Source organism: Zootoca vivipara, chromosome 9, assembly GCF_963506605.1.
Source record: "Zootoca vivipara chromosome 9, rZooViv1.1, whole genome shotgun sequence".
Classification (NCBI taxonomy): domain Eukaryota; kingdom Metazoa; phylum Chordata; class Lepidosauria; order Squamata; family Lacertidae; genus Zootoca; species Zootoca vivipara.
The window spans coordinates 18820934-18834730 of record NC_083284.1 but is presented as its reverse complement, the minus strand read 5'-3'; the positions used below and the strand labels follow the sequence as shown (position 1 = coordinate 18834730).

Genomic DNA, 13797 nt, shown 5'->3' with positions numbered 1-13797 from the left:
GGTGGTGCTGTGGGTTAAACCACAGAGCCTAGAGCTTGCCAATCAGAAGGTCGGCGGTTCGAATCCCTGCGACGGGGTGAGCTCCCGTTGCTCGGTCCCAGCTCCTGCCAACCTAGCAGTTCGAAAGCACATCAAAGTGCAAGTAGATAAATAGGTACCGCTACAGCGGGAAGGTAAACGGCGTTTCCGTGTGCTGCGCTGGTTCGCCAGAAGCGGCTTTGTCATGCTGGCCACATGACCTGGAAGCTGTACATCGGCTCCCTCAGCCAATAATGCGAGATGAGCGCCGCAACCCCAGAGTCGGTCACGACTGGACCTGATGGTCAGGGGTCCCTTTACCTTTAAAGCTGGCTAAGCTAATCAATAGCATTAAAACAACAGCAGCAAATAACAAAATCTGCAGATTAAACAAAGATAACCATAAAAACAGTGACACTAGTGAGCCATTAAAACAGTTTAAATTAGAGTAGTTATCCTGAAAAGCAATCCAACGTCATTAAAACACTAGCAGAACACAATTGATATCTCTTCTCCAATAGCCACATGCCCAACCAAAATTTGTACTTGATGGAGAGATCAAATGACCCAAACTGGTCTATGGACCTCGTCACCAACTATTTTTTGGACTAGCACTGCATGGAATGGGATAAATCACAACGGTTCTCGCCCTCTGTCCTTCCTCCCCCAAACACAAAGCATGTGGACAATTGGCAAGTGTTTCAGCATCTCAATTTCACTGCACTACCTATGGCAGTGTTGTCATAAAGCTACACTGATCCTCTAAATCATGAAGTCTTTCTGCTTCGTCACCAAATCCAGGCAAATCCATCCATGCAATCTACTTACCGTATTAAGCATCCCTACATATAAAATCCCCAGTGTAGAACTGCCATAGCACATAGACTTTTCCCAGTGGGCTCCATGTGGCTGGAACAATGTACGTATAAACTGTCTTTTGTTGTCTACTAAAGTGAGAAAAGTATTGTGAGGATAAAACCCAGCTCTAATGGTACCATAGATGATCCTTGTTGCTTTTATCACAATCAGTTTAATTACAAGACAGATTATGCTAGAACTTTTATTTTGCAGGCAGGGCAGCAGTTTCGCTTAATTGTAAGCAGTTGTCTCTGTGAAGTCACAGTGAGGGCTTTTAACTCCTCTTTCTGTGAGGAAAATGGTTGAATACAGCTAATTAGCAGTATTTGTGACACAAAGGAGGCCCAACAGACGCACACAGCATAGTTCAGTTGGAGAGTACAATAGCATGCAGGAACAGAAGCAAGGCTCAGCACACACCATATATAATTATTCTTTCCAACTACAAAGAGTTTGACTAGGTAGGTGGAACTTCATCACCTGTTGCTGAAATGCTGTGAGAAATCGTGGATTGGAGTTGAGAACCCGATAAGCCTAGCTAAGATACATTTTGAATGCGCTCACACCTCTATGACGAAGACTGTCAGTAAATTAAGGAAAACTGAGCCATTTGGTCCATTAAGTTCAGCAACATATAGAGGGCCTTATGCTCTCCACCCTTGACCTACAGCATGCTGCAAAGGAGGGTAGGAATGAGTAGAGCTATTTTTGTTTTCTAACAGAGCATGTAGAATGGTGTTTATGTTTGCTAGTCACACTGGATATCACTTATTCCCAGTATCAGAGACTCTATGCACCTGAAAACCAGTTGCTGGAGAACATGAGTGGGGAGAGTGTGATGGTGCTCATACTCTGCTTGCAGGCTTCCCATGGAGAGCTGGTTGGCAACTGTGCAAATCAAAGTCTAGGCTAGGTAGGTCTTTGGTCTGATACAGAAGGAGTCTTCTTACGTTTAATCAAAACACAGTGAGCTGAAGAAATTAGTTCTTGTTACTGTGGAATGCTGACATCTCATGCCTTGCTTTTTTCACATTTCATTATTGTTGTTTAGTCATTTAGTCGTGTCCGACTCTTCATGACCCCATGGACCACAGCACGCCAGGCATTCCTGTCTTCCACTGCCTCCCGCAGTTTGGTCAAACTCATGTTCGTAGCTTCGAGAACACTGTCCAACCATCTCGTCCTCTGTCGCCCCCTTCTCCTGGTGCCCTCCATCTTTCCCAACATCAGGGTCTTTTCCAGGGAGTCTTCTCTTCTCATGAGGTGGCCAACGTATTGGAGCCTCAGCTTCACGATCTGTCCTTCCAGTGAGCACTCCAGTGAGCATTTCATTACCAAGACATAAAAACAGAACCAGTAGGAATATGCAGTCAATACTGCCTTTGGCCTGCAAGAATTAGAGCCTAGACCCCATATTACGTTCAACATGTGAGAGCAGCCTGGCGTTCTGCTTTTGAGAAATCTGAAGGCTCCCTAGGGAAGAGATAAAGGGAGATAAAGAACTGATAAAGAGAAAGAGAGAGGTGACTAAGAGCACCTTTTCTATCTATGTGGTTGCATTCATTTTCAGCTTTCTCTGCCTCAAGGCAGGACAACCTTCAGAATTCTCAACAGGCTGTTGTCACGTAGTAAACATTAATATTATTATACTAATATTAATTATTAAATTTCTATATTACTCTGGTCCATTGGGTCACAAAGAGTTGGACATGACTAAACGATTAAACAACAATTAGTCTTCATCCGAAGATCACAGGGCAGTTTACAATATGAAAATGTAAAAATATATTCCATAATAACAAACTAAAACAATACACACAAACCCTGACATACAGTTTTAAAGGCTGCAGATTGTTTAATTAGCCAAAGGCCTGCAAGAAGAGGAATATTTTTGCCTGGCACCAGGCAAATTAATAAAAATAAAACAGATAAAACAGTTAAAACAGTATAGCAGAGTCCCTTACTCCTAGCAATTGTGAGCTTCATCAGAGCAGTCTGGAAGTCCATCTATCTCTGGGAAGGGTGCATTATAGTGGCATGCCATATAAACGCTGTTTAAAATGGGGGAGGGGGAGAAAAGTTAACTGATAACAGAGTTGTGAATTAATGCTCACTTAGAAAAGGAATTTTGTAATTAGGGTTGGTACATTTACTAGGGGAGGGATACATTACTCATTTGCATTTGCTGATTCATTTAATTAGAATTCATAAATTGTGTGCCAGTGTTCCACATATCAGCTGGGATGGAAATAAAGATCAGTTGAATCACTACCCTAATTGTAGTGCACTTAACTGAGGCTGTTGGAAGCCAAAAGGGAAATTGCATGCAATACATAAGAGTGAAGAACTTAGGCTTTTAAGAAGCACCAGTTCGTTTGTATAGATAACTAAAGCGATTAAGCTCCAACAGTCACCATACCTGGCTCAACCAAGAGGCCAACACAGTACATGAAATAGTAAAAAGCATTAGGATTCCTGTGAAATCTCAGTGTTCATTGACTTATATACCCTGCCTTTAAGTCTTCTCTATTTCTCTGTCTTCTCAGTCAATGGAGGATGGTCAACCTGGACCGAGTGGTCCATCTGCAACAGCCGTTGTGGAAAAGGCTCCCAGAAGCGCACAAGAACCTGTACCAACCCTGCTCCACTCAATGGCGGTGCCTTCTGTGAAGGTCAAAGTTTGCAGAAAATAGCTTGTACCACATTGTGTCCAGGTATGTCAAATATAACTCTGATGGGTCCACTTCTGTATATTTTGTTTCCATCTTGTTCTTCTAGCATCAAGCTTTGGGGAGATAACTGTTTTCTTGTTCCCCCCTCCCCTCCCTTTCAGCGGGTAAATGTTTCATTCTGTTATATAAATGGACAGAATGGTGCGCAAACAGCAGTAGGTTCATTCCAATTATTGCACAAAGCTTACCCACCATCTCTGTTCTTTGTAATTTGCAATTTATGTAACATTTCAAAGCTCAAAATCTTAAGAGACTTAAGTCTTAGCTCTGTTGAAATCTCTGGACGTAAACTGGAATTTAATTATATAAAATGATTCTGAGCAATAAAGCTGAAAACAATATTTTAAGCTCTTGGGTGAAGAGTTTTCTACCTGCCAGGACAAACAAGGGCATTCATAGGGGGACTTTCCCCCCTTCTTGCTACATTTTGGTCACCTTGCTCAAAGACTTGATATCATCCTGCTCACTAGAGATTTGATATTTTTGAATACTTGTCAATATATTTTGTTTTAAAGCATATTTTAGATACTTTGTTTTTGTAAACTGCCTGAAGATTTATTTATTTTATAGTAAGCCATCTATAAACTGACTAGTAAAGAACATAATGAATAAATAGAGACTAGTAAACTCTCCACATCTCATTTGGGATTGATTTTGAAATAATCTGAGGTTCCACCCCCACCCCTGCAAAACAAAATAAGCACAAAGAAAGAACTTGGATAATTTTCTGACCCAACACAAGTCTCTGAAAATGTCCCATCCTACCTATCTCCATCAGACCCAGAACACACACACACACACACACACACACACACACACGTACATACCTGGCCAGTGACAACATGAACAGCAGTAGTATGTGGGGAAATGGGAGATGGGAACAAGGGCGTAGCCAGGATCAAAACTAGGGGGGGCAAGCCATGATCATTCAGGGGCGGGGCCACAAAGTGGGAACGTGGGCGGGGCTACAGGGCCAGCTGGCCTGATGACATCGTGGTGGCGGCAGCGGCGGCAGCGGCCACCTTGTGCTTCTGGAGCTGGCAACGGCGGCGGCTACCCTGCTTGGCTGGAGAGGACGGGAGGGTCTATAATAGAGAGAGGGATACCTCATATTTGTGGGTGCCTCTGGGTGATGCTGTGAAGCTGGAACTCTGCAGCAAGAGGATGGGAGGGTCGGGCAGGGGAGAGGGGGTGGCAGGGCAGGCGAGGGCGAGGCAAGACAGGGCCGCAGTCTCGATGCCTCCGAGGCGTTGCTGCATATCAGCATAATATTTCAACCATGTTGTGGGTTCAAGCCCCACATTGGGGAAAAATTCCTGCATTGCAGGGGGTTGGACTAGATGACCCTTGTGGTCCCTTCCGACTACAATTCCATGATTCTATTGATATATTACCATAGCATATGCATGATTCTGCTTTCTTGAATTGTCCTAGGCATAGCAGCCAACTCCTAGAGGCCTAGGTGCCTCCCCCCCCAAAAGAAATTACTGGTAAATACTGTATTTTAAAGAGTCCTCCCCACCCCATGTTGATGGGCTTTCTATGTGGGGCTTATCTGCCCCCCCCCAGTATTTTATTGAGGATGGAAGAGGGAGGAAAGGAAGGAAGAAATAGAGAGAGGGATAACTCACATTTGTGGGTGCCTCTGGGTGACGCTGTGATGCGAGAACTCTGCAGCAAGAGGAAGATACCGGTACACCTGTACAGGAGCCTTGTAAGCAGCTTTCTCTCTGCTTGATTTACAGCAGGCACGTCCAACAGGTAGATTGTGATCTACCAGTAGATCACTGGATGTCTGTGGTAGATCACTGCTAGATCACTGGCACCCCTAAAAAAAGCTCACCCAAATTTTTCCTCCTCCCTAAAAAAAGCTGAACTATGACCCGAAGCCCTAAACAAAAATGGGCCTCCCTCCCTCCTAAAAGAAGCTCAACAAGTTTGACCTAAACCCCCCAAAACAGGGCTTCCCTTCCTTAAAAAAACTCAACAGCTTTGACCTGAACCCCCCAAAAGGGGGTAGATCACTCCCAGTTTTTAACTCTGTGAGTAGATCAGAGTCTCTTGGGAGGTGGCCACCCCTGATTTACAGTATACAGATGCAGGAGGAGGGGCAGACTGGAACACCAATGCTTTTTATAAACATCACTGTGTCTATCAAAGCTACAGCCCCCCCTTCTTATTCACTTCCTTTTAGCCTTGCAGGGCCACCTTAAGTCAAATTGAATCCTCTGCACCCTCATTAAATCGCCAATAGAACTGTTAATGCGATCCCTGAATGCCCATTAACAACTCCCACTGAATAACAATAGGGTGAATAGGGTGGACCTTGCCTGAAGGGATATTCTGCTCCATTGTCTTAACTGCTTAAGTACTGGTAGCCACTTTGCTTTATTTATTTGATGTGTTTTTGTTACAGCTGTGTTCCCGCCCCCAGCAAGTGGAGAGCTGCTCTTGCTAAAGCAAAGCCCTTTCCACTTCAGTTTTTGGAGGGGCAAAGTATTGGTTATGGTCTGTAAAATACAATAATTTTTTGCTTCTAGGGGGGGGCAGCTGCCCCCTCCTGCCCCCCCCCCCCTGTCTACACCCATGGATGGGAAGGTCTGTCTTCCTCCCCATCTGTCACCATGACTTTCTGGCCCTTGATAGTTATAGTAACTGAAGCAATAGCACCTGGAATACTACAAATCTCAAAGACCACTGTGTCTCTCTCCCTAGTGCACAGCTATGGAGGGCTCTAAGATGATGGACAAAGAGAGGGCAAGTGTCCAACTTCCCATCTCCCTATGTGCTTCAGTTGCTTGTGACACTGCTGATGTTGTCCAAGTATGCAAAAGAAACAGAGAGCATGTTTGGCAGAGGAAACAGCCTAAGGGCAACAGTGTTTTGCGGTCAAGGAGGGTCGGAAATTGAGTGTCACTTCTGCATCCGTGCTCAAATCTTGTGTGTTTGGATGGGGTGGCAAGTGAGAATTATGGTGCAGCTAATCGGGATTACTAAATCTAATGAGTGACACAAACTCTAATGATGAAAGTGTTAGCCTGGCAGCTTGCTATTAGACTTCTGCTTCTCATACTACAAGCATTTGTTAAAGCAGAAAGTCATCACTGTGGATAGTTGGGCTCAACCTTATCATGAAGTCAGTGACCACATCAGAGTCACTGATTGCTTCCATATATGCTTCATATTGGATGTTAAGCACAAAGTTTGTTACACAGTGTTAGCTGTTAGATTTCCTCCTGTTTGTTTGCAGTGGTGCTATATGTCACAGTGTCAAGCAATTCTTATCCCACCACATTCTCCTTCACTTTTCTTTGCTGTAAAAAGTACAGATTTTTATTTGGAAGAGGGTTTGTTGTACAACCCGAGTTTGCACAACCTGAATTTTCTGGGATGCATTAAATGCCACCCAACAAATAGTGAAAATCTGGAAGTGTCCACTGAATCAGGGTGTTAGCAGTCGAATAGAAAGGGCTGCATGTGTACATACGCTAGCAGTTTTCTGGGTGGAATTCGCTGTCCTTGAGCAATATGAATTTAATGTCCCTGTAAGACTTCATTACAGCATGGCACCCCCACAAACTAGGCTTTTCCTTAAACAAATAAGGCAAATGGTCCAGAAACAGACTGAAACGAAGCCCTTTAATATAGGCTTCAGAGTATTTTCAGACTAAAATAGATACTCTTGATATTGCATGATCTTTATTGTGGATAAACAAAATATCAGCTTTCTCCAATGTTGTACCACTCTTCATGCACAGCGGATTCGCATCTGGGTTTGTTTTGTTTTTAAAGATTTTATAAACAAGTCTTTATTTGCATCTCTGCCTCTTGCCTCCCTCCCCTTCAAAATTGATTTTTTTTTTAATTTTGACTCTCTTTTTTTTGGAACAGTAGATGGAAGGTGGACACCGTGGAGTAAATGGTCTACCTGCGGAACAGAGTGTACCCACTGGCGCAGGAGGGAATGCATGGCCCCAGCACCAAAGAATGGGGGGAAAGACTGTGATGGCCTTGTCTTACAGTCCAAGAACTGCACAGATGGCCTGTGTATGCAGAGTAAGTAGAAGTACATGGATGCAGCTACACTGGCATTGTGATTTGTAGAAGAAGAAAAAACCTGCTGAAAAAACAATTAAAGATTCAATATTCTCATACTATATTGCTGGAGTGGATCCAAAAAGGACCCTCCGCTTTATGACAGCACGCGATGGGTGGAAAACCCACAATCCTGCATTTAAAACATTTGGCAGAAGTTTCAGAAACAAGTCTTGCTCTGTGCTCCATTTGGGAAGAATTTCGAATGAAGCTTGCAAGGCATGGGAGGCCATGCTTTTCAAAAACTGTGCACAATTGCATGAGGGTTTTAACAGCAAATCCTTCACATATATATATATATATTATTTTGCCACCTGTACTGATATCCCCCTCACCTTATTTTCTCCCTCCTGGGATTTGGACTTGCAAGCTTTAGAATGAGACCTGGCAAAGTTCTTGTGTGTCTTCTAGGTCTTGAGTGCAACCGGAACCTGAACAAATCTCAGCCTGGAAGTGCCTTTAGGGATTGGTTGGGCTAAAGTTCCAAACCTTATTAGATAAATGCTAGTTTCTGCTCAGTGTATGGGATTGGTGTGGGTCTAGTCCTGCATGAGGATTTTTTTTAAAAGAAAGACTGTAGTCATGGTACTAGATTTCTGCTGGCTGCTGTTCCTAAATACTTGTTTTGTAAAATATTCATTTAGGCTACAATCCTAAGCACATTTATGAGGGAGTAAGCCCCGTTGAACGAAGTGGGATTTTCTTCCAAATAGGAATCCAAAAAGCCGCCGTACACCAAGTGAGACCAGCTCCATCTAGCTCGGGGTTTCCCAAACCTGGGTCTCCAGCTGTTGCTGGACTACAACTCCTATCATCCCTAGCTAGCAGGACCAGTGGTCAGGGATGATGGGAACTGTAGTACCAAAAAAACCAGCTGGAGATCCAAGTTTGGGGAACCCTGATCTAGCTCATGATTCTCCATACTGACAGCCAGCAGCTCTCTGGGATTTCAGGCAGGGAATATTCCCAGGATATACCAGGGATTGAAACTGGGCCCTTCAACATGCAATGTGCATGCTTTACTACTGAGCTACAACCCTTCCAAAGTAAATGTGCACTGATAGGCTCATATATTCAGGAGTCGAAACCTTTTGAACAAGCTTCCAAATAGACATGCATAGGATTGTACTGATAGGAGGTATACAATGGACAGTTTTCACTGGGCCATGGCAATGGTATAATAAGAGTGAACATTGCCTACACACATTAACTTTTTCTGCCCAAATATAACCACTGTTCAAAAGCCTTCACAATCTATTTGGTTCAAGTTACCTTAAAGGTAATAAAATTCCACGTGATACTTATCTGACAATATCCTTCCTGTTTTTGTCAGCCATCTTGCAAAGTTGTCTCCAATTCATCAGTGTATGGAAGGGAGGCAAGGAGCTTATGACTTTAGAAAGAAGCATATTTTTGTAATACTGAGTGGGGGGCAGGGGAATATCTATTCTTAACTTAATTTCCTGACAGTATGTCTTGGAGATAGAAGAGATAATGCATGTGAGAGATAATGTACATGTAACTCTGCTAGTGTGAATGGACCATTAAGACAAATTAGCAAGGAAATAGATCTCCTTCATTTCTAGCAGAGCTTTACTGCCAGATTATATTTAGACAGCTGTGTGTCACCTTTGTGTGCGTGCAGAGTAATTTAAGCAGAAATATTTTGGAGGGGGGGGAGATTTTCTGTGTGACTGAAGAATAAGAGCCCTATAGGAATGTCACTATTATGTAGGTAGTATATTGATTTTTATGCTATTGGATACACGCCTATATTATTAGCCATAGGATGGAAACTTTCATGACGTGGTCCAATTCACGAGCCTGGCTTTGGGCTCAGATCCTTCCTCAGATACAAGCAAGGTGAGTAATGTTGGGCCAAGTAGTAGTAATAGTGAATGGAAGATCTTAGCCATCTGGAATGCACTTGTGATAGAATACACATATAGAAGAAGTTAATCCTCTTATGCACAGCCAGGGATATGTAGCTGCATAAATAAATACAGATATCCTAAAAAAAACACATTGCTTTGTATTTACAAGCCTTTTCTCTTCCAGTCCATTATTTGCTACAGTAACATCACTCAGGCAAATCAATAAGCTCTTTCATTCACCTAGCCCTACTCCTGTGTAAAGAAGCAGTCAGAACTGCTATCGATTTCTTTGCGGATAAAAACTGTGGAGCTTTCCCTGAGCCTCTCCCTACTTCAAACCCTCATAATTATAGTATTTTTCACCCAAAGCTGTAGTTTCTGCTTACCGCTAACTGTGGTATTTCTGGTGCAACTTGGCTGTCACATTTATTCAGACTAATGATCTTGCCAGTACACACACTCTCTTATTCTGTAGTTAGTATTTTCCCCCTAACGTGAAAGGATGAATAGTCATTAAGTCAGCGTGCCTTCAGAGAGAGAGGGAGGGAGGGAGGGGGAGGGAGACAGCAAGACTGAATTGGAAAATAAAACTAGCTGTAGTGAAAATTTAGAACTGCTGTTATTAGAAAAGGCCTCCCAAGTACACAACCTCTTCTAGCTGGAGTCCTTACAATAATTTAATAATTATTGTAATGGCTTTAATTGGGCCTCAGCCACTGTCTGCGTTGTAAGGCACATTAAAAGCCTGGCCTTCTGCCATCTGGAAGAGTTCATTTATTTACCTCTACATGTGCCATATTTTCATGTGCATTAAACATCAACAGTTTAGAAAAAACCAGTGCATCAGGACTGAATAGAAAGAGATAGCTGTGGAGTTAATAAAATGAAAAGTGTAGGGATGACCCAGTGCATAGTCTGAATAAGAACAACTGAGTACTGGTGTCACCCCAACAACCTGTTCTGGAGATTGCAGCAAACCCTGCAGTGCCAGTCTCTGTTAGATCTCAGTTGCAGGTTGGAGGGCTGTGCTGAGAGAGAGAGTAAAGGTAAAGGGACCCCTGACCATTAGGGGGGTTGCGCGCTCATCTCGCATTATTGGCTGAGGGAGCCGGTGTATAGCTTCCAGGTCATGTGGCCAGCATGACAAAGCCGCTTCTGGCAAACCAGAGCAGCACATGGAAACGCCGTTTACCTTCCCGCTATAGCGGTTCCTATTTATCTACTTGCATTTTGATGTGCTTTCGAACTGCTAGGTCGGCAGGAGCTGGGACCAAGCAACGGGAGCTCACCCTGCCACAGGGATTCGAACCGCCGACCTTCTGATCAGCAAGCCCTAGGCTCAGTGGTTTAGCCCACAGTGCCACTTGGGTCCCTGAGAGAGAGAGTAGTTTACAGCAAGCCTGCAATATAGTCCACTGCTAATACTGTATGTCAGAGCAAAATAAAAAAATTCCTTCCAGTAACACCTTAGAGACCAAATAAGGTGCTACTGGAAGGAATTTTTTTAATTTTGTTTTGAATACGGCAGACCAACATGGCTACCTACCTGTAACTATGTATGTCAGAGGTGAGACTGAAACTAGTCCAGATTCCCATTCCAAAATACCACTCAGGTTGCAGCAAAGGTTAATCTAGGTGAACCACTGCTTCAGTCTTCCTTGCTGGCCAAATTAAACCCATAGTTGCATGAAGAAGCCTAATGCTCCACTAACTAGCATACAGACTGGTAGCACTTTAAAATGCGCAAATGCTTTTTTAAAACATGCATCCAAGTTAGAGCAGGGAGTCCTGTTTATGATGCTGTGTTTTGTTTGCTTTTTCAGTAGCTTGGGTAACACACATGAAAACACACACACATACCAGGGGAACAGGCTGGTTGCCCATAAATCTTGAGCTATGGATTTAGTCATAGCTCTTCAGGAGCTGCCCTCTCTATGTTTTGCACATTGACCTCCAAACTGTTCCTTGAGGGGAAAGAAAGGTTAATTTAACAACTCTGTCTTTTGTGTTGTAGTAATGTTACAACACAATGTTAATCTGGCAACACACATAGCCTTGCATAATTAAGTGGACATGTCAGGCCTTTCCTATGCAATATGTGTTCAGATTCCCTCTGTGCTTATTTTAAAAGCTATAATGGATTATAGGACATTATATTAGTGATGTGAACCTATCAAGCCCTTGAGCAGATTAGCTTGCAGTAAGCAAGAAAGAAGGCTGCTGCTGCTGCTGTTGTTTTGTTGTTGTTGTTTTAAAAAAGCAAAAAATAAAATAGAGTTCTTTGAAGATCATCACGGTGAAACCCTCTTGAGTGCGCACAAAGGAATTAAATGAGCCTTTGTATTAAAATGGAATAAGTCACTCTGAATATACCTGTCTATCTGCATAATCACATTCCCAACCCATCCAGATGCAGAGCACATGTACACAGGGGCTTTCTGCACTTGATATGGCACCCAAGCACTAAATTATATGCAGGGAAGCGTTCATGGAAACAAAGATCCATGGGGGCAACATGTTTCTGTACTAACATAATTTACTTCTGTGTCAGATTTGCCTTATTGGACCAGGTCCACAATCTACTCCTACCCCTTCTGTTGTATGGACACATGTGTGATAGTGGTTGAACAAGGGCTTGGATATGGGAAGCTATTAGATAAAGACATTGTAACATTGGTCCATCTAGTTCAGGCATCCCCAAACTGCAGCCCTCCAGATGTTTTGGCCTACAACTCCCATGATCCCTGGCTAAGAGGACCAGTGGTCAGGGATGATGGGAATTGTAGTCCAAAACATCTGGAGGGCCGAAGTTTGGGGGTGCCTGATCTAGTTCAATCAAGGGTGGAGAACTTCCCCCCTCTCAGCAGGTGAAAATTTTCTCATCCCTAACCATCATGGACCAAATAACACCAGTAGATGAAATAATAATAATAATAATAATAATAATAATAATTTTATACCATGCCCATCTGGCTGAGTTTCCCCAGCCACTTTGGGCAGCTCCCAATCGAGTGTTAAAAACAATACAGCATTAAAAACTTCCCTAAACAGGGCGCCTTCAGGTGTCTTTTAAAAATAGGATAGCTGCTTATTTCCTTGACATCTAATGGGAGGGTGTTCCACAGGGCGGGTGCCACTACTGAGAAGGCCCTCTGTCTGGTTCTCTGTAACCTGCCTTCTTGCAATGAGGGAACTGCCAGAAGGCCCTCGGCACTGGATCTCATTGTCCGGGCTGAACGATGGGGGTGGAGACGCTGCTTCAGGTATACAGGACCAGTGCCATTTAGGGTTTTAAAGGTCAGCACCCAACACTTTGAATTGTGCTCAGAAACATACTGGGAGCCAATGCAGATCTCCCAGAACCAGTGTTATATGGTCTCGGCGGCCACTCCCAGTCACCAGTCCAGCTGCCGCATTCTGGATTAATTGCAGTTTCTGGGTCACCTTCAAAGGTAGCCCCACGTAGAGCGCATTGCAGTAGTCCAAGCGAGAGATAACTAGAGCATGCACCAACCTCTAGCGAGACAGTCTGCGAGCAGATAAGATCTCAGCCTGCATACCAGATGGAGTTGGTAGACAGCTGCCCTGGACACAGAATTAACCTGCACCTCCATGGACAGCTAGGAGTCCAAAATGACTCCCAGGCTGCGCACCTGGTCCTTCAGGGGCACAGTTACCCCATTCAGGAGCAGGGAATACCCCACACCCACCCGCCCCCAGTCTCCCCAAAACAGTACTTCTGTGTTGTCAGGATTCATCCTCAATCTGTTAGCTGCCATCCATCCTCCAACTGCCTCCAGGCACTCACCTGACATAATGATGTCAGGCGATGAGCCTCTTTGAAGGCACACTGGCTGCAGAAGGAGGGAGCAGTTTCATTTCAAACTTTTGATGAAGCTGCTTTTCCTTCATTTTATCAGCAATACTCTTCCTGCTCCTGGTGCAAAGTCTATTCAACCTGTGCATCAGTTAATGGGTGGTGGAAACACCTGGCTCCAGCAAAGGAGCACTCAGGAGCACACTTTAAGCTCCCAGGTTCCTTTGAAGCAACATTGATGCCTGTCCTACACTTGACATCACATATGACATCAGGTGTGGGGCAGGTAGGTGTGGTTTGCCAAGAAAGGGCTGGTGGATCAACTTCGGACACCTTACAGGCAGAATCCAGCCCATGGACTGGAGATTCCCCAACTCAATGTAGCTCAATGCTACCTTTGACT

General features: G+C 43.9%; 1 protein-coding gene across 2 annotated transcripts in view; it reads left to right on the top strand.

Moving 5' to 3' along the window:
* Positions 1 to 13797, top strand: part of UNC5C (unc-5 netrin receptor C) — a 318735-nt gene that overhangs the window by 257993 nt on the left and 46945 nt on the right. The window contains exons 6-7 of one of the 2 annotated variants that reach the window (XM_035111588.2): positions 3423 to 3590; positions 7500 to 7664. In XM_035111588.2, coding sequence (XP_034967479.1) covers positions 3423 to 3590; positions 7500 to 7664 — 333 coding nt within the window. The remainder of the gene's footprint in view (positions 1 to 3422; positions 3591 to 7499; positions 7665 to 13797) is intronic. The other variant, XM_060278455.1, reaches the window with a different exon arrangement.